Here is a 27,161-nt window from a genome sequence, read left to right on the forward strand (position 1 = left end):
TGTACTTACTTTATCTTACCATCCTATACATCATTACTCATTGATGAGCCTTTCGGGTGGTGGATTTGGTTTTATTCTTCCAGCATACGAACTAGGTCCGAGCTCGTTGCCTTAGGTTGAAGATTTATAAAAGACTCATTACCTTGAACTTGACACAATATGGATATTAAAAGGAAAGTTGACTTTGACACCCAACAATATAACATCCTAATTTAAAAAGTAACACTTCATTTTTTTTTAAACTTTCATCCTTGCTCTTTATATCAATGCACTAAATAAAGATAGTAACCTATATTTTTTTTTCAAATAAGTAGCCTAGAGGTAAAAGTACCATAGAGTCCTTTATACTAGGAATTAAATTGCATTTTGTCACATCAACTAAAAATATGGGCAAATTAGTCTCTGTATATTAGACCAAAGATCAAGTTAGTCATTTCTGTTAAAAATTTCATTTATTTGTACTGTTAAAAATTTGTCTGCTTGACGATATAACCAAACAATGACATGTTGTGTGCCATGTGCACGTCATGTTGACGTATAAATACTAATTTTTAATTGTAAAAATTAATGAAATTTTTAATAAAATGACCAGGTTACTCCTTGATCCAATGTACAAGGATCAGTTTACCCATTTTTTTAGTAGAGAGAGCCAAATTCAATCTGACTCCTACTATAAAGATTTTAATTATATTTTTACCGTAACTTGTATTTAGCTATTCCTACATCTTTTTCATGATAAAAGTCAATATAAGGTTTCAAAATTTTTTTAATACAATAAGGTTTCAATTCTTTTTCCTCAAAAATTAGTACACACGATATATGCTTTATGATTGGATTGAAGGAGAAAGAAATCTTTGGTCTACACATTTATTCCAGATATTTTGGAAGTACTTATATGTACATGAGAACGAATATTTGTATTTAGTTGAAAATGAAATGGATTTAATTGATTTTTTTTAAGATTAAGGTATTTTAATGAATGTTTTACTATGTTAATGCCAATATGTTTTACAATAGGTTTTTATCACATCTCCTTTTTCTTAAAAAAATACAATGCCTAAAATTATTTATAGTTCCTTCCTAATCCTTAAATAAGAGATAATGTGCTTTAGTGCACTCGAACCCATATCTTCCTGCACTGGCACCAATGTTAATGTCAATCAAACTAAGACTTAATCAACATATTGTATGTGATTTTAGGTGTTTAATATTCAATCAATTTTTAAAATATTGTACTTATAATTGTATCAATTAGCATAAAATAATATTTTTATTTGAATTAGTAATATAATTAAGAATATTAATTTAGCAATTCAAATATTAAAATAGAAAATTCTCAAATAATAATTAAAACATTTTAAAGTAATAATTAACATAATTAACTCTATTATTAATTAAGTGATAATTAATATGTTTAAAATTTTATACAAATAATAATTCTATTTTACATAAAAAAACTAGCACAATTTTTGTTTAATAAAAGTTTTTAACTAATAATGGAAAATTATAATTATACTTATAACAAATTGTTTTCACTACGCTTAAGTCTATATTTAAGTAACAACTCCTATTAAATTATAATTATTTTTAAACGTATAATTATCAAAAATTTATTTTATTTCAACCACTTAAATTAATAAAATAAAATAAATATTATAATTATTTTTAAATATAATTTTAATAATATTATCATCAGTTTAATTTTCTTTCTAAATTCATATATATATATATATATATATATATATATGTTTCTCCCATTTAAAAATACAATTTGATTAAACTTCAAATTTAATGTGATTACAAATATATGAGAAAAGATTATTTTATTACCTCTTCAAATTTATATTTATCTTATAGTTTCAAGCTAATATTTATTTATTTTAGCAAGTATGGTGTTTCTTCTCAAGGTTTAGTTGAAATAATTTATACGTTATAAAAAAGTTAAATGAAATATTATTAATATTTTATAAAGGATCACCGCAACAAATGTCTATACCTACTTTTAATTTATTTCTAGTATGAATTTTGATTCGAGCTATAATGATACATGAATATTAATTATGATTCAAATGTATATATAACATTTTATTTTGATTCAATTGTATATGTTTAAATGAATAAATATATTAATTTATTTTTATTACAATATGTATACTTAAAATAGTGCTATACTGATAATTGTGTTAATAATTTATAAAATTAAATTAAATTAATATTTTATGAATAAAATTATACAAAATCAAAATTCATAAATATCATTGCATATTGAACCAAATTACATGTAGAATTTTGAGATTTATTTTTATAACTAAAACTTTCTTCTTCCCTTTAATATATTGCTTTTGTCCAATTTAAGAAAATATAATACATTTATTATTATTTTATATAACTTCACTAATATGACTACAAGGTGCTCAATACTCCTATTATTTTAAATAATACTAAAATAATTAACTTCCTGAATTATTAAATTTAATTACTTTGACATTTTTAAAAAATAATATCGAAACCTAATACATTTCATTTATTAAAAAATAAATATGTGTGTATACTTTTAATTTTTTTGCATTTTAATTTCTTTAATATTTAGAAATATAATCTTAAAATTAAAATTCAATTGATAACATTGTTAATGAATATTTGTTAAATAAAAATATGTGACATTTTAATATTCAAAATTTAAAATCTATTTGATAATACATATTCAAATTAAAGAAAAGTCAGTTAACAATGTTTTAGACAATACTCGTTTTTTAATATATGCCATTGAGGTTTTGGTTATGTTGACAAGGTTGAGGCTTTTTGGATCTTAAGTGCTTAGGTTTTAGTCTCAATTTGTGTATGTCATGTGTGATCTCTCAAGATTTATTACGATATTAAGTCCCACACTGTAAAATTTTAATTTTCAAATTTATTTTGGTTTAAATTTAAAGATATTTAAGCTATTAGTCTGTTGTGCTTTTTAGTACCTGATTCTCACACATGCATATTATATCTGATCTCTCAAGATTTATTATGGTTTAAATTCTAACATGTAAATATTTATTTTTTAAATTTATTCTTATTTATATTCAGATATATTTTAACTATCAATCAATTGTGCTTTTTAGTGATTGATTCTAGTTAATAATTCAAATGTGTATTATTTATATTTTAATTGAGATTGTACTTGTATTTTAATTTTAAAATCAAATAAATAAAGTGATTAAATTCCTCCAAAGTGTATAAGGAGCAAAGGAAATTTAAACATAAAAATATGATTTTTATTACAGTAATTTTAAAAAAAACATTATTTTTTATAAGTGTCGAGCTCTTTTTTTTTTTTTGATACAGAGGTATCTCACAATCATGATCAGTCGAGACTCATTGATATCAAAAAGATAAAGAAAGAGAATATTGATTAATAAATTTAAAATTCAGTTTTCTCCAACTAATTTGTTTTCATATTTTTATTTGAAAATGAATATTTTATAGGGAAACAAATTCTCTTCTTCCTTTACTTTGGATTAATGAAAATTTAAAATTCTAACAACCTCACAAAGTGCTTTAGACATTTTTACTGTCTTTTATCTATAAATGGAACTAAGCTCTCAACAATTTTCTTCAACTTTTAGGAATTTATTTCATCAAAGAAATACTGTAAAAAAAAATTATAGTCAAAATTTTGTCTCACAAGTTTGTGCCGCACTAATGCATGCATCAAAATTTCTACTGAATTTAAACTTTTTTAGGTATTTTTCTACTTTAATGTATAGTTTTAAATTTATTAATACTTTTAAAAATATTTATATGAAAATTTTAAAACATCAAATAAATAATATTAAAATAAGTGTTCAATATAAAATATATTTAAATCAAAATATAAAATATTCATCGATAAATTTAACGAATAAAATTTATCATTCAACGTATAAAATAAACAAGAAATAAAATCATATTATATATTAAACAATAAAATTATGCATAAGATATTCCCATACTAACTACATGAGATGAAAGTTCAATAATAGCAAATGCATAAATCAGTATTCGTGAAGCTTTTAGGAATTTTATATTTGTTCTTTTTTCATTTATTAATTTTTAATAAATTTTAGATTTCATAACTTTGCTTTAGTAAAAGTTTAAACTTTGTAAATTTTAATAGTTAAAGTTAAAAATTTATTATTTATTACTAACAGTAAAAAATTTAGTTATTTACATATTTTTTTAAAGGGTAAATTGCACCAATAGTCACTCAAAGTTTGATCTCAATGACAAAACAGTCACTCAATTTTCAATTCAATCATTCAACTTTCAAAAAATAACAAATCAGTCCTACTAACCATTTTCCATTACAGACGTAATGGAAAGCTGACATGTCATCCTACTGTGTAGATGACCCCAATTTAAAACCCTAGCTAGGTTGGGCAGTAAAAGAAAAAAAAGAAGAGGAAGAAAAAGAAAAAGAAGATGAGAAGAAGAAGAGAAAAATTCTAGAGTAGTTCAACAGTAGCATGGGGTTGTGGTTCGCGGCAACGACGATGGAGAGAGATTGAAAGGTAGAGAATGAGACAGAAGTTCAATTTGGGTTTTTGTAATCGCCGATCCACAACCGATTGTTTTAAAGCAAGCATCAATGATTTTCCCCGATTCCTCGTCGATTTTGATTTTGAAGCTTCATAACATTGCCACAAGTAGGAGCTCCGACCAAACCGGTGTCGACGCTCGGACTGTTCTTATTGAAGGAACCAACATTACGGGGATTTTTGTACTGGTCGATGACATTTTTGTGGTAAAGACGTCAAAAAACCTGAACATGCTATGATGGGATCTCCTTTGATGTTAGCCCAAGCAGTTGTTTCGATGCCAACCTCAACATTTTCACCATCGAAAATAAAAAGCTTTTCCAGGTTTTGTTAGGGCTTGTGTTTTGCTTGCTTTATCATTGCCAATTTTTTTCCCATTCTAGGCCGTGATTTTGGGTAAACTTCACTCCAACTAATTAGGTTAATGGGGTTTCCATCGTGGCTAGTTAACTGGCCAAGTCAGCTAGTTAACAGGCCACGTCACCTGTCTCGTTAGGTCTGTAACAAAAAATGTTAGTGGCTGATTGATTTGTCACTTTTCGATAATGTTAGTGACTGATTTTTAGCCTTCTCTGATGTTTGTCTCATGTAAAATAGCACAGTCAACATAAAGGTTTTCCAGTCAACGTAAAATTACCCCTTATTCCCATAAAATGTCATACAAATTTTTTTTCCGAAAGACATTTTCCAAATTGATAAGGCTCTATTCACATTTTCCAAACATTCTCTACTACATTCTTCACTTATCAAATATTTTCTTATAAATTTTCATAACTTTTCAATTTAGTCCCTTTTTGTCATAAAAGTTCAATATTCACTAATTAATCATATTAAATCAATTTTCCTTCTTGTTACACTTTAATAACATAATTTATCTCGATATCTTGTTTCGCATATCAAATTTCTATGTATTTCACTTCTATTCTTTCATCCACATATTTTTTCAAGTTTAACATTTAATCCTTATCATCATAAAAATTCCATATTTTTCCACAATTTCATTTTACAATACTTTATGTATATTTCATCATCTCATAACACATTCATTAAACTTTTATCATAATTTCCTTATTCACATATTAAATTGTTTCACACTTAAACTTTTGAACATTTTTAATTTAATCCCTATTGCCATGTAATTTATTGTTCATTATATAAGCACTTTATTCAAATAATTCATTGTAATATCTTATTTCACATAACAAATTTGTACATAAATCATTTCTCTTGTTTCAATTACAAATTTCTTAAAGTTTACAATTTAATCCTTAACATCATGAAGATTCATTATTTACTACCTTAACATCACTTTGTAATCAATTCACTACTTCATTTAAACTATTTATCACAAATCTTAAATGTATGTTTGTTTCATTGAAAATAACTTTTATGAAATACTTTCAGAAAAGCTACTAAATAATCGAAAATATTTACACAGATTAATCCAAACACCATAAAATATTAGTTTTTCTAAAAAAGTAAGTAATTTTTCAAAATAATTTTTAATAGCCATTTTCAGGACTAATTTACCTATAAAGGCCCATTTCCAAGTATATTTACGAAATGGGCTAATTTTTACATTATTTATCGAAAAAGGGCCGATTTTGGCAAAATGCGTCCACGTAGGAGCGTTTTAGGGTGAACTTTCCAGCAAATCGTGCCCCGGAGGGAGCTTTTTGCTATGTCAGCACAAAACATGCTGACATGGACGCACTTTGATGACGTGACAAAAATGCTCCCCCAGGGTCGTATTTTGCTCCATGTTTCCCCAACGGCTAATTTTTTTTTTACTGTTGGGGGGTCCAACGGTAAAAAAAAATAGAGAGTATAAAACCCCTTCCTATTATTTCACACAAAATTTCTTTAAAATTTAGCAAAAAACTCTCAAATTTCTCCCTAAATTTCTCAAAACTCTCTTTAATTAATTATTTCCTTTAATTTTCTTTCTAAATTAGTATTATTTTTTTTATAATTTCAAAAATATTTGATCGTGTTAGCAATGGCCAGGGAATTAATTCGTCATGATCATAAACTTATCTCCATCGAACAAATGAAAATGGTAAGGGTTAAGTTTAATTTTTGAATATTATTTAATTTTTTTTCATTTATGTAATTTAATTAACTTGTATTTTATATTTTTTTATAACAATCTATAGATCCGGTGTTACAATGTTATATTCGTAATATGTCTGGTCCTCCATCACCATTGATAGAAAATTACTTGAAGGAAGCGGGTTTTTGGCACGTGGTCACTATAAGCCGAGGATGCAAGTTGGATCCAAAACTCATTAGTGCGTTAATAGAGAGGTAGAGACCCTAGACGCACAGATTTCATCTTCCATGTGGAGAGTGTACCATCACTTTGGAGGACATGTAGTTACAATTGGGATTGCCAGTGGATGGGTCAGCACTTACTGGGTCCGTTCAATCTGCTGGGGTGAGTCGTATGTTATGATCTTTTAGGTACGATTCTGGATAATATTTACGGAGGTTGGATCGAGCTGGGCTGGTTACGATACACATTCCAGAAGCCGAGGAATGATTCGACTGAAGTAGAAAGAATACGATATGCTCGGGCATATATCCGTAAGATGATTAGAGGTTATTTAATGCCAGACTTGTCACGAAACCTCGTACATCTAAGGCGGCTGCTGAAACTTGTTGATTTTAGAGCAGCTGGCAAATTTAGTTGGGGGTCTGCTATGTTAGCAACATTGTACCGAGAGATGTGTGAGGCGACGCCACCAAATAAAGCCAAAATTGGAGGTTGTCTATCACTACTACAATCATAAGCTCGGTTTCGCTTTCCATTTTTACGTCCTCGAGTAAACCACCTATATAGATTCCCACTCATAATGAGGTAAAATTTTTATTTGATTTTACAAATATTACATAGATTTAAAATAAAATTGTATCTAAAAATTTATTTAATTAGGTGGAACCATCTGGCGAGTTATGTTGGAATATCTATTGCTCTTAAAGATATACGGCTTCTATTAGACCAATGGTCGAAAAGCACAAGTAAGTATTAAATAAAATATATATACATAAAATAGCCATTTCATATTTATAATTTAGTATTATATATATAACTAATATTTTTATCACGTTCATATAGTTTCAATGGACACTACACAAGGATCTGACAATTCGAGCAGTAATTCTGGATGAATTCTTTCAAAATCTGAACATTTGGCATGTTAAGGTCCCATTGGTCAACTATGCTACTATTGAGATGCACCAGACGGATAGAGTGTTGCAACAATTTGGATTTTGACAACAGATTCCCGAGGCACCTGAGGTGCTCGATAAAGAGCACAAAATCGACTTATGGCAAATGAATACGAATTGGCTAGTATTCTTCTTGGAATATATTAAAATTTAGGAAAATCGGTATGATCATATACTTGCTCGTAAACCGATCATCATCCTAGAGTTATCGTGTACACCAGATTACATGCCATGGTTTAGGATCCATGACAAGCCATATTTATTGTCGGAAGAGCAGAGGCATTGGCAAATCCGTGTCGAAAGGGAAAGATGAGGCCCTTTAAATTCAATGAGAAGGGATGACGGTATGTGTAACACCCCGGACCCGAGACTGTTGCCGGAGTCGAACACAAGGTGTAAACGGGTTTAATTTATTACTTAAACAGCTCATGCAATTCATTTTAAAATTTTCTAGACAAGCTGGCTAACTGCATCACAGTTGCTTTAAAAATCATATCTCGAGTTCTGAAACTCAAAATCCAATTCCGTAAATTTTTCCTGAAACTAGACTCATATATCTATCTACTAAAATTTTTCCAGAATTTTTGGTCGGTCCAATTAGTACAGTTTATTAGTTAAAGTCTCCCCTGTTTCAGGGTTCGACTACTCTGACCTCTGTGTATTTCGAATCAGATATCTCCCTGTACAGAGATTCAATGACTATTCCGTTTGTCTCTAATAAAACTAGACTCAATAAGGAATCTGTACATATAAAGCATGACTTCTAATTATCTTTGTAAAATTTATGGTGAATTTCCAAAGTCAGAACAGGGGATCCAGAAATCGTTCTGGCCCTGTTTCACAAAATTTTAAATATCTCATACAATATAGCTCATATATCTGTTTTACTTCTTCCATATGAAAATAGACTCATCAAGATTCGATTTCATAATTTATTCATTATTTAATTCCATTTCTACTATTTTTAGTGATTTTTCAAATTCACACCACTACTGCTGTCTAAATCTATTTTATGGTTTCCATGGATTAGCTAGTAATTTGACATACATAACACCAAATATGATCAGCCATGGCGTACGGCATAATAATCAAATAGACTTAGACTACTACTCCATCAAAACCGAATTATCAAGGCCAAATCTACTGAACCTTATAACTAAGCACCCGTAAGGCTAAATTCAAACTTAGCATTTAAGCCATATTCGCATGGCTAAAAGTTTACATATTGGGGTTCAAACAAAACATAATAGCCTATACATGCCGAAATGTTCTCTTAGGCCAACTAAGAAAAGTTGCAAGCCGGTGTGATGACTTCGACGATGGTCCTAAGTACGCAAAATGGTCAGAGATATCTAAATAAGAAACAAACAAACACACCAAATGAGTATTCAACTCAGTATTCCATAAGCAAAATAATACAGGTTATTTATAAGAAATTGAAATAAAAGCCTTGCAAGTTCAGCTAATTCAATCACACCAAACTAGGCTACAACTACCTAGTTTATTTATCCAACCTCGAACCCAAGTTTTCGATATCGAATCAATTATTAAACAACCAACCATTTTAAAACTATTCTCAAGGTAAGAAATAATTATGAACTAGATGTATATACACACATACTTTTCAGTTAATCATTTTAGCACTTTAATTATTTACTTATGCTCTTCGTATCATCAATCGCTTTTGCACACTTAGTGCTAAACAAATTTGCACACTTAGTGCCGTACTATCCCGCACACATAGTGCCTTGAAATTTTATCTCATATGTTGACATTCAAATCAACACATATAGTGCTATTCAACTCCGCACACATAGTGCCATACTACACCGCACACATAGTGCCAATGTACACTTTCTATGATAAAACAATTTAATTAATTCATTTGGCATATACAGCCACAACAATAAACATATATAATTTCTCCAAGGAAATACTTAATAAAGAGATTCTTTCATGACATGTTAAAGTCATTTATGTATAATTTAAATTAACCCTATGATTGCTTATGAACTTACCTTGTGTTGGGTAAAATAGTTCCAAGTCGGCTACTCGATGATCTTCAATTTTCCCTTGTTGGACTCCTCTCCTTTAGGATCTTGAGCTCAACCTAGTTACAAGCATGGCCGAACTTCTTCAAACCTTTCTTTCTTTCTTTTACTTGGTTTTTTGGCTAAAAGATAGGAAAGATGAACACCCCTTTCTTTCTTTTTTCTCTTGTTCATTTTAATATTTTTATTAATCTTTATGTTATGAATATTTTATTTTCTTACCAATTAAATATACTAATCTAATTTAAATTAGTGGAATGCATCACTACTTGGCCGGCCATTAAGTCAAAAATGGGCATTTTGACATGCAAACCCATGCTTCCTCTCTCTATTATTATTTACTCCTTATAATTCATCTATCATCTTTTCTAACTTCATCAACTAGGTCCTTTCGAATTAATTCACATTCCTAAAGCTAATATTAAGCATTTAATTTTTCATATATTCACTATCACACATAAATTTATGTAATTAAAACACACAAAAAAAAAAAATTTGACTCGGTAATGTGGTCCCAAAACCACTTTCCGACTAGAGTCAATTTAGGGCTGTCACAGTATGGGCCAATCAATAATGCTGACACAATCACCAGGCCCAACACCTCAACCAATGACACCCACAACACAGCCCCTTCAGATTATGCCAGGTGCGTATCCTAGCCCTTATATGTATCCTAACCCTTATATGTTTCCTTTTCCCAGTCCTCTGCCAGGTTGGAATGCATGGCCCGGTGCATCTCTTTTCCTAGTGACTTTGACTCAACCGACGATATATAAGCCACCGTCGCCGGAGGGATCGCACGAGGTACTGTCAAGAAGCTCATCTCATTAACAATCCCCATCACCTTATGAGATTCAAACAACTTTTCCATGGGTGATGCAAACACCTCCACATTCTTTATTCTATCAAGGTGGGTTATCCTCCCAAAACCCACAATCGGAACAACCACAACCCCCACCGAAAGTTGAACCAAAGAGGAATCTAGTGCCTAATCGTCGACAACCCCATATGGCACTGATTTCAACCGGCATATCTCATGAGATCCAAATAGATATTCTAAAAAGCTGCAATTGCATGAGTGCATGGATAATAAAGTACGTCAAACGTCTCACAATCACAAGTCTTATTTATCAAGTGTATACGATATTGCCCGCCGATAATACATTGGCTCGATCTATCAAACTCCGTTACACGAAACCATAGGTTGTCGTGATTGTGACACACTGTGTGCATGGTGTTGGCCTGCGCATTCACATTATTAATTTCTTGCAATACTTTTCGGAACCATACATGGCCTCCCTACATTTGACATTTATAACTCACTGCTCGCTTTAGAAATAGTGCTGCCAAATGAAAATATGTCTCTTGCACAACCAAGGTTATCGACAAATGGCGCATTCCTTTTAGAACAGAATTTATGGATTTAGTCAGGTTTGTGGTCATATGACCATATCGTAGGCCACCGTCATATGCTTGTGTCCATTGTTTGAAAGGTATGTCATAGAGGTAGTCTGTGCCTTAATCATTAACTGAACGTAAAATCCTCAACATCTCATGAAAACAGTCCTTATTGATCTCGTACCTTGCCAATATAAATTGATAGCGAAAATTACATACCACTATTCCATTCAAAATAAATTGAATATTACAAACGAAATTATATTAATAGAGATTAAATACTCATGTTGGTCACTTGTCATCGTTCAGTAGTAGACCGATATTGCCCGTAGTAGTTGGACGCAACATGCCTTAGACAATACCAATGGTGTGTGCGATCCCATAGGCTTCCCTATTGCTCAATTATGGCTAGTATTCCAATACTCCAATCTGATATAATGCAGATATCAAGTTGGGGGCATACATGCCTCCTTAACATAAAAAGAAAGAAATCTCAGTCATCACCTAACTCCCCCGGTGTTATTACAAACGCAATTAGAAGGATTCTCCTATCGTCATCTTGTGTCATAGATAGTAATAGCTGATGGGTATAGCTACCATACATAAAGGTACCGTCAATTTGTACCAATGACTTGTAATACACAAATGTGTCCCGACATTACTTAAAGCTCCAAAATAGACTCTTGAACACTTGGCATCCACAGAGCAATCGGTCATTGTAGTATGTAGGGACCGTTTCAAGGTATGTTATGCAACCTAGGACGTACCACTCTAGCACCTGACACCACTGCCACACCTCATTATATGAAGCATCCCACCCACTATGCATCTTTTTCAAAACCTTCTACTTAGCTATCCAAGTCTTGCGGTAAGAGAGCGTGTACCTCAATTGGCTACGAATATTGGCAATTAAGATTGACACAGAAGTCCTATGATCTGTCTTCAACATCGGTAGTATTAAGCTACCTATCATACCTGAATCCATATTGGGATGATCTTGTAAAACATCTGTCAACGAAGTACGTTAAATAATGTAACATTAAGTAATAAAATTATTATTCAAAAACTCTAAATACCCAGTGATATTGTATCGGCAACACAAGTATGTGGACCTTTATACTTTTTTATCTCCCACAAGTCTATCTTTTTCCTAAAAGAAGCCATGATTTTCCATGAATATGTACCGTCTTACATTGTACACTTGGCCTCGAACTTCTCGGATTTGGATTTTACCATGTTGTAGTTAACCCCGTGATTGATGCTATGTTGTTTCAATGCACCAAGAAAACTATCTTTACTGGAAAGCTCCTTACTAACTTCAAATTCACCCTAATTCAATGACGAACCTGTACAGTCACGCCTTCTATGTGGTGGATCTGGAAACTCCAATGCATCATCTGCTGATATATCGACATTATGTATGTGGGCTGGAAGCGAGTACACTCTGAGTCGCAGATATTTTTATTCTTCATCTAAACCCCCTTCAACGTCTTTAGGTTCGAATAGAACAGGCTCCAGTTCAGAAAATAATGTAACTTTTGCACTATCAGGCCGAGTTTTCAAGGTGGATCCACATCGGACTCATCATCCAACCCACCATCATCTGTAATATACGAAATCCCCTCGCCGGTGGACGTCGTAGGGAGTATATCATCCCTTCTTGTGGATGTTTCGTAACGTTCTCAATTAGATGTGGATTGCCAACCACTAGAAGTTGATGTCATTCCCCAAGACATATTTTCAGCATCAAACATCGACCCATCGATGTGCATGTCTTATCCACTAACTGCGTGTCGTGCAGGAGTTGTGTCTTCCATATTGCCACTAAACACGGGTGCTTCCGTGTTCTGCCTCCCACTAATGGAGTGTCGGGTAGGGGTCATAGCTCCCTCTCGAACAACAATAGATGTAGAAGTCACAAATGTTTCATTTGGTGATGAAAATTGTACATATAACTCAAGATATGGTGATCCACTAGTGAGATGAGTCTGCACCATCACCTCAAAGCTACAACCACCTTTGATATCAAATGAGTTATATGTCACGGGATCAATTGAAGCATAAAATCGATACGTAATAGAAGAAACTCTCATTGGCATCGTTCCGAAGATTTTGCGCCTAATTCTTTTACGAAATTTTGTCAAATCTATAGTCTCGTTAAAAACTATTCGCGTTTTGTTCTCCGATAAAAAAACAACGTCGTTCTTGGTGTCACAGACCTCACAATCATAGTAAATAACAATACTAATACGTTCACTCATCTTCAATTTCTATTAGTTTAACCTCTCTAATTTTTCTTGCTGTAACTTATGCAACCTGAGAATGAAATTTGACTCATTTATAGCCTAAGGCCAAACATAAACTACTGTAGAAAAAGAGCGTCCACATGGGAGCTTTTTTCTGTAATTTTGCTGACAGTGCATCCTGTTTGAAGCATTTTTTACACTATTTATTTAGAAACGTCTTCTCAAAATTATTTTTTCAGGAACTACTGTAGAAAAAGTATGTCTACGTAGGAGCTTTTTTCATCAATTTTGCTAACAGTGCATCCTGCTTGAAGCGTTTTTGACACTATTTGTTTAGAACTATCTTCTCAAAATTATTTTTTCAGAAACTATTGTAGAAAAAGAGCGTCCATGTGGGAGTTTTTTTCAGTAATTTTGTTGACAGTGCATCCTGCTTGAAGCGTTTTTGACACTATTTGTTCAGAACCATCTTCTAAAAATTATTTTTTTAGGAACTATTATAGAAAAAAACCAAAATCCTTATTGTCAATATAATTTCCCTAAACCCTAAACCTAAACACAATATTATTTTTTTAAAAAATAAACCCAAATTTAATTAATTTATTTAAAACCCCTAAATCCTAATTAATTAATTTTAAAAAAACACTAAATCCTGATTTATTTTTAAAAATTCCTAAAACTTAGAACCCTAAATTATTTTAACAAATACTACAAACTTAACCTTAAATTATTTTAATAAAACCCTAAACTAAAAAACCCTAGGGACTAAACATACAAAAAGCCATAACCTAGAAAAAACACGGAGCAAAATGCACCCATAGGGAGCGTTTTTGCCACGTCAGCAAAGCGCATCCACGTTAGTGCGTTTTCTGTTGACATGGCAAAAACGCTCCCTAAGGGAGCGATTTGCTAGAAATTTCACCCTAAAACGCTCATATGTGGACGCTTTTTGCCAAAATCGACCATTTCCGATAAATAATGTAGAAATTGACTTATTTCCGTAAATATATTTAGAAATGGGCCCTTATAGGTAAATTAGTCCATTTTCAATGAAACAAACGGAACATTATTATTAGAATAGTAAGCACAAGCTGACAAGGCCAGAAGGCCCATAACTGATGTAGAACTCTATATAAATAGAAAAATAAAAGGAAAAAAAGGCGAATCTCGATAGTTATGAGAATTGAAGTTTGAAATTAGATTTATCAGTCGAAATTAGCTTTTTTTTTCTTAGTCTAGAAAAGGATCAAAATCAAAATTTTACGAAATTAAAAAATATATCCTAAAAAATAATTTGAAAGAAAATTATTATGAAAAAACGAATTTTTACATAATTGTAAAAAATAAAAAAATGCAGATTGAAAAATAGAAAAAAATAGCGTCATTAAAAAAAAGAAAAAGCCGAATTAAAATATTTTTAAAAAATAATTCTTACGTGACAAAAGCGTGGATTACGCCCCCAATTAGAATTAGGTCGTCACCAATTGGCCATTGGTGGATTCCAAAAGATTTTATTCATTTTAGTTAAATCCGAGGCAATTAAATACCCCTTCCCAAAAAAAATAAAATAAATGAAACATGACCACGTAAGCCCACATGACGGGTGGAATAGGTAGGACCCCTATTACCCGATATGCGTAGATCGACTAAATAACCAACACGTGTACGGTACAAATGATGTTTGAATAAATAAAAATGGCCAGCGCGAATATCGATGGGCCAACTCAACAACCCAACTTTGCCCCCTCAACACCTCCGTATATACGCTGTATTTATACACCTTGCTTTTCTACGACACGTTTTTGTTGACGTGGCTGTTGCCTTGGCGCTCCCTTTCCTTCTTCTTCCCACGCCCTCCTCTCTCTCTCTCTCTCTCTCTATTTTTCTTTCTCCGTCTCTGCGAATTAGAAAAAAGAAATTCCTTAAATTTTCTCTTTGTTTTTCAGTGAAGATAATGCGGTGTTTTTGAGTATTTTGTTTTACAATATCTCTTTCTGCTCCCTTTTTTTCCCCAATTGAGAGTTATTAATTTCACGCTGTAAAGCTGCTGAGAGAAGGGAGGTTTCTAGATTTGGATTTTCGAGGTATGTTAAAATTAGAGTTCTGTTTTTTTTTAATTGACTTCTTTCGAGTTTTATATAATGTTTGGTTAGTGGATTAGTGCTTAATGATTTCTTTTGGTTGTCTGATAAACGGGCGGGGATGTTTATATTTGAAGAATTAAATTTAGTTTTGGAGTTTTATTTTTTTATTTTTAAAAAGTTTCGGTGAGGTAATGTAGGGAAGTGGATTCAATTCAAGTTTTTAATTGTTCTGGAAATGAAATGTCTTCAACTCACTTATTTAGCTTTTCCATATTAACATAATACGGAATTTTGTAGGATTTATGAAAATACACTTCGTCGTCTTCTTCTTCTTCTTCTTCTTCGTCTTTACTGACTTTCAGCGTTTACTTTTTCATGGATCTATGTAAGTTCGTGGTAATTTCTGATTGGAAATTTCGAATCTGCATGACTGTTTTGGCTGAAAGATTTACAATAAGTTTCAAGGAAGTTAACGAAGCAAAGGAATGCAGATGAGGAAATTAGACGATGAAAACCGAAACAGCTTATTGAGAGAAAACTGATATTTCAAAACGAAAAGATGACTTTTAGTGGATTCATCTAAAATGATAGGTAATAGTCCAAAACTTAAAATCTTATTGAGAGAAAAGCTTACAGGAAAACTGCAGAAATCTTCGACTGCGATTTGAAGGGTATTTTTGTCCTTTAGTTAACAGATTAAATCCTGTGGGTTAGATTTTCGAAATTTGCAATCGCTCTTCTGTTTTAGGTATGGGTGCTTGAAAGTCGGTTATACCCTTACCTTTCCGTATTTTTCCGGGTTAAGCACTTTTCTCCAATCTCTTTATTTAAAGGATATTTTTTTGGTTCCTTTCTTCTCAGGGATTATTATGTTGATGAAAATTTATATTCATTGAACTGAATGAAAACCCTTTTATGGCGAAAATCCCAGTGTTTGGTTACAAATACTTTTTAAAGCAACCTATTTATACTTTATAGTCTAATTATATTACCAAAACCACCAAGCGTGCTAGCATACAATTTAAAACTTAAGATGAGTGAAGTTTCAATATTGGTTTTTCATCTAGGACTTTGTTTTTAGAAGACTTAGATTTGATTTGTTGCGTTTGCAAATAAAATCCAATATATAAAGTGTCCAACAAGACTTTGGTGAAATTTGATAAGCTAATCTGAAATGAAACACCAAATATTTGCATCATACTGCACTTGTTTTAATATATGTAGAGTTGTGTAGGATAATATGGTTGGATAAAATATTATGGCATCCTTACATTATTTTGTTTTAATTTGATGGTGTGTTGTTTAAGCATTTAATAACATCATATATTCGTTTGGTCTGCCCTCTAACTTGGGGGTCATTGGCCGTCACCAAGTCAAACCATCAGCTTATGTTTTACGTAGTGTAGTAGAGAAAAATTACTTTCTGAACCATGCAATCCTTTTTTGGATGTATAATTCTTTTCTGAACCCTTCCTATTGCTGTTGAGAAAATATACTGAAAATCACACCTTCAGGTTTCTCTCCTTGACTGCAGTTGACTGAGAGACGTGAAGGACATTCTAGAAAATAGGTTTTCGGCTTTAGTGCTTGGTAATGGGAAACAACGATGAAGGAAAGTCTAAGTCTGACAAGTCATCTTCACCAGTGCCAACGGTAAGTTAAGAGATTTAGGGAAAGGATCTTTAAAGTAGTAGTTGTACAATTTGTTTTGTATTTAATCTATTAATTTTTTATGCTCATATTATAGTATTGGTGAATACTTTTCTATTCGCAGGATCAGGCCAATATTCACGTCTATCCCGATTGGGCTGCTATGCAGGTTCTCTACTTTATTCATACACTCCCCTCTTTCCTGCTGCTGCTGTTAAGGCATTTGTTCAACTAAAATGCACAATCTACTTTGGTCATAAAATTGCTAAAGGGGATTTCATGTTTCTTTATTACATATATAGGCATACTATGGTCCTCGAGTCACTATGCCGCCATATTACAACTCAGCTGTGGCCTCTGGCCATGCTCCTCCCCCGTATATGTGGGGTCCTCCACAGGTATTGCCCATAGATCCATGGCATTTAACTAACTTTATTCAAGTTTTTCCACAGTTGCTCTGTAAATAATTATTGGCCGTTTACTCTTGCAGCCTATGATGCCACCTTATGGGGCACCTTATGCAGCAATCTACTCACATGGGGGAGTTTATGCCCATCCTGCAGTTCCTATAGTAAGTTTACTTTGTCACTATCTTTTAATTGCAGTATTAATCTTGTACCAAGTTATCTAGGAGTGTACTTTGCTTTTCAGTTTTAGAGGTCACAAATTATGTGTAGTTTCTGATGTTTGAGTATGCATGGTGCTTGTATGGTCACATAATTCTCTTATTTCTTATTGCTGAATGTTTAGACAGTGGTCTTTTTGTACGATTACCAACTTGACAACACTTACAGATTCCTCATTGGTACAGCTAGAAACACAGTAAAAAATATTTGCATCTTTTTCTCCCTCAGGATATGGTTTGAGCCCTAAATAACTCCAGGACTCTGGTTTTATTGTATCATATTATACCTTGATGCACTTTTATCTCTTTGCTCTTGAAATCCAAGGATAACATGGTCTTGGTATTCCATCATCACCTGCTGCAAGTGAATCGTCTTTTAAATGATTCATTTCAAACTGTTACTATACTGTTTTCATCCATGTTTGTTGTTGATGGACATGCATGTACACTGCTTCAATGAATTAGCTGGGAAGTTGTTACTTTTTGCTTATTGTGTTTAGCATGTGGTGAATATTACGGGAACATTGTAATGCAGACTGCAGCCCCTGTGGAAACTCCTACTAAGTCATCAGGAAATACAGAACGAGGTTCGACAAAGAAGATGAAAGGGTTTGATGGCCTTGCTATGTCAATAGGCAATGGTACTGCTGAGAATGATGAGGGTGCAGCTGAACCTAGACTGTCCCAGAGGTTTGTTAATCTTGTCAGAACAAAATAGTATTTTTCTAAGATCAAGCTTTGCCTTAGGAATATGTTTGTCAGAGATTACACAACCAAGTGATTTTTCCTCGTATCTTGACTTATGTCATGATATTGTGGACAGTGCGGAGACTGAAGGTTCTACTGATGGTAGTGATGGAAACACAACTGGGGTGAGATCACCTTCCCAACTGTTTAATCTGTTTTCTAACATCTTTTTCAGTTTTTTTGTATATTTTTCTTAAAGTTATTTTATTGGACTGTACTTAAGAAATGATTAAAAGACAAAATGCTAAAGCTTATTTTTATCACTGTGCATCTTTGGTCAGACGGATCAAAGTAGGAGGAAAAGAAGCAGGGAGGGAACACCAACCATTGGTATGACTCCATTCTTCACCAAGTATATTCTTGATGAATAATAGAGTTGACCTGAAGTTTTAGTCAGGCGTATGGTAGTGGATAGTTGTCAAATCTGAGACATTTTGCGATTGCATGGTTCCTTTAACGTGCAGTACTTAGGCTAGGTTTATGACTTTGACGTGCAATTTTTTTTTTATGATTTCTAAAAGAAACTTGTGTTTGAAAATGAAAAGAATGGAAAAATAAATAAATTATTAAAACTTGGGATACATTCAGTCTACTTTCATGTCTGGAGGTTTAGGTTGACTGATGTATTTTTCTGTTTTAGCAGTTGGAGATGGTAAAACTGAGGCAAAGTCTAATGCAGTTGCCGTGGCAGAGGTAACTACAACCATTTCCCCTAAACCAATTGGAACTGTACTTTCTCCTGGCATGACCACGGCTTTGGAGCTTAGGAACCCTTCCTCCATGAATGCTAAATCCAGTCCTACAAACGTACCTTGTGGAGTAATGCCTCCTGAAGTCTGGATGCAGGTATTTGTGAATGGAAATCTTGAATTTCTATTTCTATTTCTATCCTGATTTTCTAAGCCATGCTTTTTAGCTTGCCGATATAATTTGAATCCATTTTGTTGCTTTCTTAAGGATTTAATGCTTTTGATTGTGGATAAATAATGCACATTTTAGTGTTTTGTACATTTAGTCAATGGGTTTAGGGTTTAGTGCTATCCTAAGCTGTTTGCTAACATAAATTAAATTTCACTAGAATGAACGAGAGCTGAAACGGGAAAGGAGGAAACAATCTAATAGAGAATCTGCTAGAAGGTCAAGGTTGAGGAAGCAGGTATAAGATATATGTATTACATCTTTGCTTATCGCATGCTTGAAAACTTAAAAAAATGACTTCTTTGAGCTTTTTTACTGAACGACATATTATTCTTCTTTTGTAGGCTGAGACGGAAGAGCTTGCCCGTAAAGTTGAATCCTTGACTGCAGAGAATGCAACACTCAGATCTGAAATAAATCAACTAACTGAAAAATCGGAGAAACTAAGGCTAGAAAATGCTACATTAGTGGTATGCACTTTAATCTTCCTTGTCAGCTTTTTCGATGTTGATTTGCCATAGGCCCGCTTTATCCCCATCTCAAATTTTTCTCTATCCCCATCTCAAAATTTTCTTGTAGTAACTTGTTTAAACTCTTCTGTAATATAGGAGGGACTCAAAAACGCTCAACTAGGACATACACAGGAAAACATTACGAGCAAAAACGAGGACAAAGAGGGTGAAATGTATGAGAAAAAATCCGGTGCCAAGCTGCATCAGCTCTTGGATGCGAGTCCAAGAACCGATGCTGTGGCTGCCAGCTAAGTAGCCACAGTTTACACCCGAGTTATTTTTGACATTTTTAAATCGGACAAAACCGTGTAGCTTTTGGCATAATTTACAAGCCCAAAACTACTGCTAACAGTTAGCAGAGGGATGAAATAGTAGGTGTTTGTTAGGGGATTGAAACTACGTTTGGGACACTGTAAGTTAGCTCTCTCATGGCAGAACTGATGTAATTTTTTATTTAAAAATCAGAGTGCTGAGAAAGCCCTGAAAAAAACAAAAAGGTTAATGTACATTAAGGAGAAATTAGATAATGTGTTTTAGGGAAAAGGGTATTGAGAACCTTTAAATAATAACAATAAGATGTAATTTTTAATGCCTTGAAAAGAGATTTAGACTGTATGTGATGTGTGAAAGAACAAAACATGTCTTACTTGGATGTCTTGAGAAAGGAGTTAATGTTGGAATATTTCGTAAAGCATTGGAAACTAATCTTCATCTTTCAAATATATGATAATTAAAAAGGAAAAAGAACATAGCAGAGATATATATATATTTGGATCCGACATTCATCCAACGATGGATGGAGATTTATGTAATCGTCGATTTTAGAAGAAAATTGAAGTTTTTAAAGACTGAGGATTTGTTTTGTTAAAAATTGCTTTTGCAAAATATCTTCAAAAGGGGTGATATTTTAATGTTTGGATGAATTGTTTTTAATTAAATGAATTTTATGAGCAAATATTAATTATATATCACATGAATGAATCTCTACTATTCAATGTCTCCTTCGCAACAAAGAGGGGTGGTTTGGATGTTGTCTCCCCAAATTGAACAAATAAAGAAGGGGCATCTCAGTAAAAAAGGGCAAAAGTTGCAGAAATGGAGACTAATATAACGATGATGATTCCAAATTATATTAAAACAAAGCTAAGCAGATACTTATACAATGATTCAAACAAATACCTCGTCTCGTCCTATTTTCATACAATATCAACGAACTTTGATCCTGCACACAATATAATCATATTTCTCAAATATGTATACTATTTATTGAAACACAATATTAAACTATTTAATATTTTTCAAAAAAAAAAAAACATTTTACTAATATGATATGTGCTGATTAGGCTATTTTCGTCGATATTTAAACTGGAACGAATTAAGGTTTTCAATCCTTTTTTTTTTTTTTCCAAATTTTACCCTGCATATTTTAACATACTAAGAATTATGCCATTAACAACACTTAGAATTGTGCTGTTTAAGAAATGTAAACTCAAGTAGTACTATATTTTCGTTTCAATTCTATTAAAATAAGGAAATTTTAATGTTTTGGTCCTTTTACTATATTTAATTTATCTATTTTATCTCACATCATTTTATCTTATACTTTTTACAATATTATTAATTAATCATGGACTAAAATACTAATACATTTTTTAAAAAACATCTCTTTTAACCCAAAAAACAGCCTCCTTCACATCATCAGTTAACTAATTATATTATAAAAACTAATATATATTTTGGTCTTTGAACTTGTTTATTTCCACTTACTTAGTCCCTGAATTTAGATTTCATCAACCAAGTTGATACCTCTACACTAACACCAATAATTTGTGTTGATGTAGTACTGCTAATCAATCTAACGATGCCACGTGGTAGTCTTTCAGAACGTCACACGACAAACATAAACAATTTATATATTTTTAAATTTTTTTAATTTTATGTTTGTTAGATAACATTTTGGGAGGATGCTATGTGGCACCATTAGATTGGCTAGCAATGTCACATTTAACACAAATTAACAGGGTTGGTGTAGAGATACCAACTTGATTGAGGGTATATCCAAAAATTTTAGGAACTAACTAGGTAGAAATGAATAAGTTCAAGGGCCCAATTTTATATTATCCCTATTATAAAAGAAAAGCAACCAATTATGTAAAATTAAAATAGGTACTAAATATCCAATTTAAACTTAGTAGAGGGATGGTGACCATAATTTGACCTTAAAAATAATGAGAATGGAAGAGTTCAACGTCGTGTTTACCATCTTAAGGTGTGGATGAGGCAGTTAGGCATATCATCACCGTCGAGCTGTTTCATGGTGATTCCTTTACACTTAACGGTAATCCCCAACATGCCAGTCTTCAACCCCGCCACACCCACTCCAACTTTCGTCCGAGCCGCCACGTTCACCGCCAAACTCTTCGATTTGTACCCACTCAGAAGCCTATTCGCCAACGTATTATCCACCTGCTTGTTGCTTGCCTTCGTCTCCACTTTCAAGCTAGTCGTGTATTGTTTCCTCGACGTGAACTTGGGCACCTTCGCCGTCCCGACCTCAGTCTCGTCCTCGCCTTCCCCGACGCTGATGTCGACCGCCGTATCGCCGTAATAATACGTCATCTTCCCGTTGGGATTCCTCACTTCCATTACCGTCATCGTCGTGGCATCGAGGTAGGTACCGTCGGGTGTTTCTGTGACGTTGAAGCGGGGGATTTGGAATGACTGGACGTGGAAACGTGGTAATTTGGGGTTGACCGAAAAGTAGAAAACGGCGGCGAAGATGATGATCAGGGCAATCAAGATCGAGAAAGAGATGCAAAAACAGCAGCAACAAACACGGCCCTTCTTTTTCTTGGGCCGGAAAGATGGCGGAAGAACCGGCTTTCGCGGCAACGGTTTAAACCCAGCGGGCGAGTTAGGGTCATTGTATCCAGGTGGCTTGTTGAGTGCCGATGGAAATAGAGCGTCGGACATGGCTTGTATGTAAAAAATGATTCTATCCTGGTCCTGGATTAAAAAAGAAAATGAAAAGGTGGCTTATTTACGTACAATTAAGTGAGAATTAAATTGCTTCGAAAATTGAAAAGAAGACAGAGCAAGCAAAAGGAGAAGAATGTGAAGGATGTTGGTACTTGTTTCAGTGCAACAATACTATAATTACTACAGATTGTTGTTTTGAATTACCCTAATAGTTTCCTTACTATCTATCTAATGTTTGCTTGGTTTGGATCTATTTAAACAAGTTATTAAATGGCCGAAGCCAAACACTTGTACATATGCATGTCAACAACAAATGTTATATAAGATTAAATTCATATCAAACAATGAACATCAATTTCTTCTTTTGCTTATTTTTTATTTTTATATGTGTTTTTATTTTCAGATTTCAGTCATAGAGTCTGAACGGTAGCAATTAAAAAATTTGTTAAATTCCATGTAATTCTATATCATGCATAAATTTATAGATATAATCTGTCATATTTTAAAAATCGGGTTAGAAAAAATTAAGTTTGTGAAACTTAGAGTGGTTACATTTTGATTTTGAGTTAGGATTGTAAAAATGTTATTATGTAAATTGATTTGGTTTAGTGATTAAGTATTTAGTTGTGTGCTTGAGGTCTTGTGTTTAAATCATTCTTTTTGGAATTTTTGTTATTTTTGTTCCTATCTATATCTTTGTATATTTGACTTAAATTTAATTCAGTGGTAAGGTTTTAACTTACCATTTGATCTTGTGTTTGAATTCTTGCGTATGCAAAGTGGAAAATTAATTTTGTTTTAAACTCTGTGAAAAATCTGATGTGGATAATGATATGAGTTAGTGGGGTAGTTGTAAAAAACCTAGTACTGAGGGATTTTTCTCCTAAATTTTGTATCAATTTCATGTTTTTTTCCTTTTGTTTTTTTTCTCTGTTAATTTCTTCTTCTGTCGCCCTTCCTATTTCATTTGGCTTCTTTCTTTGATCTTCCTTCTTGTTCCTGTTATTCTCGATTTTGTCACCTATTTGCCAATTAATTTGTGATGACTGTGCGTGGTAAGTATTTCAGAATTAGATTTGTAAGTTCGTCGTGGGTAATTCTTCATATGTTTGCTTTGTGTGTTTTATATCGTTGTGACATTGAAGTTAAAGGTTATTTTGTAATGTTGGTTAGGTGGGGATCGTGAATTTTGGATCCTCTAGTGAATTAAACTTCTATTGGCTACTGTTTTGCAAAAGGTAAGTGATGAAAGTGTTAATTAAGGGTTAGTTTCGTTAGTTCATGGATTGATTGTATTTGAGTTAGTGGACGGATTTAGTGCGAGACTTGCTTATTAATTCTTTTTGAAATGGAGATTTAGGTATTGGAATTTTCACGATTGCGTTCGCATCAAGAAATGACTAGGTGTGTAATGAAAAGTCTGAAAAAAGTAGCGAACAATCAAAAGTCGAAATACATGCTGTCGATATCACACGGCCGTGTGCCAGGCCATGTGGCAGACTGTGTGAGATACATGACCTTGTGCCAGATCATGGAGACCACATAGTCTGGGCTATTTGGGCCGTGTGGGCCACATGGGGGTGTGTTACACTGTGTGGGCTACACGGACTGACCATCTAGGTCGTGTGGGCCTATTTTTTGAAAAATTTCACTTAGGCCCATTTGACTTAGAAATTCATAATTAAACCTTTTGTGGGGTCTGTTTGGCTAAAATAAGACTCGAAATGTGACATTTGTTAATATGTGTCAGTATGTAATATGGTTAAGGTATGTGAAATATGTATGTACGATCTGAGTTCTGATAACTTTGAAAGTATAATTACATGTAAAAAAAAAAAAAACACGTATGACATCTGTATATAGAATAACTCTTAGTATAAGCAATATGACATGTAATGATCTGTAAAAATATGTTTAGGTATGCATGTCATACCATTCATGTGATATTTACGTATGTTATTATGATTATGCATGTGCATTGAGGTAAGTTTTGGTATGACGGAGGAAGTGTTTTTTGGCAGTGTTACTGCAATTTCAACGGTTAAACCGCAGTATCTATTTGGCAGCTCAACTGTACCATTATGAGTGGCATACCACCACGACTTGATGTGATTGGATGGATGGACTCTTGTAGTCCTATTTGGGGTGATTGGTTGGACGGAGTTAGTGTGTAGTGGTTGGGGGTAAGATTTGTTCTGACCTGATATGACATTTTGATCTGACATATACTTTTGAAAATATAACATTCTAATATGATATATGTTTCTAGTAATATGACATTTTGATATGACATTTGTATATTTGCACATTATAAGTAAAATTCTACGATGATATTTACACTTGTGCATATTATAAGTGAAAATTATGTTTGTGGGCCGAGACACACACTGGGCTTCTAACTCACTCGTTTGTTTAATACATTTTAGGTGATTTTCAACTTAGGCCGAAAGGTGTGTGGGAGCTCTCAGATTGTTTTCTCGGCTAATTAAATATGGTGATTTATATTAATAATTTTATTTGGACTTTTGGGGACTGGAATCCATTTTTTTTTGGGCATTGGTTTGATTTTTGTTCTATTAGTTAGTATTTAATATTTTTTTAAACGTAAAAACTGGAAAAAATCATTCAGGTTATCAAACTAAAATTTGGATTTCAAAATTGAAACTTTGGAAGTTTTTTGCTGCATAATTAGGTTATCACCTATATGTTTTTCTGTCAATAAATAGTTTTTAACAAATGTAAACATTAATCAGAAATGATTTGCCCACAATTTAGACTTTCAAAGCAAACAATTTTGAATTTAAATTCTAGGTTTAAAACAAATGTTTTCGGAGTTATGTTTTTTTAGAGTTCTACCAAATTTTATGTTTCCGAAACGTATAACTAAGTTTATTTTTAATTAGTTTTTCAAACGAGTCAATGTAACTCCTCCAGATTCAACCATAACGTTTAGGCCGAGTTTGGGGTGTTACATAGTCCATGTTCTCTAATTCGGTCTTTCTTAGTTTTTATACTTTTTTTTATGTTTGAAATTTCAATCTTGACACGAAACAACGATTGTTAAACCCATTAATTGACTTTTTGTGAGTAATATGTGAAAGTAACAAGCTATATCACATTATACATATAATAAAATGTTTGTGACATAAGATTTTGAAAAATAATAAAACTTAAAGAATTTGAGACTAAAATTTTAAAATTCAAAAATTTAAAATGAGCAAACTAAATTATATGGACTAAATCCACAACCGTATAGTAAGTTATTTATTAAAATTAATGGTGTATTAATATTCCAAATTAATCTTTGAATTTTTTTTTATTCATTAAGAATTGTATTTATTTATTATGCATATTTAAGATCAAATTTTTTATGAAGTTGTACAAATATGATGGCAAATATAAATAATACACATCAAAATAATTATAACCAGGATCAATCAAGTACTATAAACACAATGAACTAGTAATTAAAATACTTTCACACAAGATGGAATTTAATATTAAATTACAATAAATTTGAAAAGAATTCACATAAATTAGGGTGGAACTTAAACTTAGGTTATTGAGATCCGTAAGGCTTCAAGCTTTACCAATACATCCAAAACTTCATTGGTAGAAAATATTTTTTGAAGTTACAAGCACAACGGCACTTGCAAGTACATATAATACATTTTAATAACTACAACAAGAATCATTAATATTAAACCTAGACCAAAAGAAATCTAAACAATGTCTATGATGAAACTTAAATCAAAATAAATCTTGATAGAATTTTATATCATTTATACAAACATCTAAATAATTAAATAAATTAAGAAGGAAATATCTTTTTTCAGCTTTGACGCTTATTATTATTATAACTGACAATTATATGCATAATTACTATCAAAATCAGTATAGTCAGCTTTGAGGATCAGTGTTAAACCCTGAGGTTGGGGCTGCTGCTAAACTAAAAACCCAAAATCTGTGTTAATTAATTGTTGCTTTTGACATTTCTCACCCTCTACTGATACTCTACTATTATCCTCATATGGGATGCAATGTATATGGCTTCAAATGGAGTATTAGACATATCTTTTGATGGATTATAGGCTTTTTGTTCATTGAAATTTGAAGGCAATTTGCCCTCCATTCTCATAGGTTGGTCTTACTCAA

The 27,161-nt window shown here is 32.4% G+C and overlaps 2 protein-coding genes across 8 annotated transcripts; one reads left to right on the plus strand and one right to left on the minus strand.

Moving 5' to 3' along the window:
- Nucleotides 1–15,236: 15,236 nt before the first annotated feature.
- Nucleotides 15,237–20,664, plus strand: LOC108470224 (common plant regulatory factor 1). 7 transcript variants are annotated; one of them, XM_017771501.2, is made up of 13 exons: nt 15,237–15,575; nt 15,966–16,166; nt 17,110–17,228; nt 17,350–17,394; nt 17,528–17,623; nt 17,716–17,796; nt 18,386–18,540; nt 18,674–18,722; nt 18,879–18,927; nt 19,238–19,443; nt 19,676–19,753; nt 19,860–19,985; nt 20,124–20,664. In XM_017771501.2, the coding sequence occupies exons 3-13, from the start codon at nt 17,169–17,171 to the stop codon at nt 20,277–20,279; spliced, it is 1,101 nt and encodes a 366-aa protein (XP_017626990.1). In that variant the 5' UTR covers nt 15,237–15,575; nt 15,966–16,166; nt 17,110–17,168; the 3' UTR covers nt 20,280–20,664. The 7 variants fall into 7 exon arrangements, with proteins under 7 accessions (XP_017626990.1, XP_052887921.1, XP_017626988.1 ...); XM_053031961.1 differs by having other exon boundaries at nt 16,022–16,166; XM_053031962.1 differs by having other exon boundaries at nt 15,261–15,575; nt 19,241–19,443.
- Nucleotides 20,665–21,135: 471 nt separating this feature from the next.
- On the minus strand, nt 21,136–23,241 carry LOC108468706 (NDR1/HIN1-like protein 6). The gene is made up of 2 exons (XM_017769576.2): nt 22,288–23,241; nt 21,136–21,249 (listed from the first exon to the last, which is right to left on the minus strand). Exons 1-2 carry the CDS (start codon nt 22,998–23,000, stop codon nt 21,234–21,236), a joined length of 729 nt encoding a protein of 242 aa, XP_017625065.2. The 5' UTR covers nt 23,001–23,241; the 3' UTR covers nt 21,136–21,233.
- Nucleotides 23,242–27,161: the final 3,920 nt, after the last annotated feature.

This window comes from Gossypium arboreum, chromosome 8 (genome assembly GCF_025698485.1).
Source record: "Gossypium arboreum isolate Shixiya-1 chromosome 8, ASM2569848v2, whole genome shotgun sequence".
In the NCBI taxonomy this organism is placed as follows: domain Eukaryota; kingdom Viridiplantae; phylum Streptophyta; class Magnoliopsida; order Malvales; family Malvaceae; genus Gossypium; species Gossypium arboreum.

What these genes read in the sequence shown, in the direction of transcription:
- LOC108468706 (XM_017769576.2), bottom strand. Translation starts at nt 23,000, where the DNA reads ATGTCCGACGCTCTATTTCCATCGGCACTCAACAAGCCACCTGGATAC.
- LOC108470224 (XM_017771501.2), top strand. Translation starts at nt 17,169, where the DNA reads ATGGGAAACAACGATGAAGGAAAGTCTAAGTCTGACAAGTCATCTTCA. An exon ending in CATCTTCACCAGTGCCAACG is followed by an intron (nt 17,229 to 17,349) that starts GTAAGTTAAGAG and finishes TTCTATTCGCAG; the next exon opens with GATCAGGCCAATATTCACGT. An exon ending in GGAGGGAACACCAACCATTG is followed by an intron (nt 18,928 to 19,237) that starts GTATGACTCCAT and finishes TTTCTGTTTTAG; the next exon opens with CAGTTGGAGATGGTAAAACT.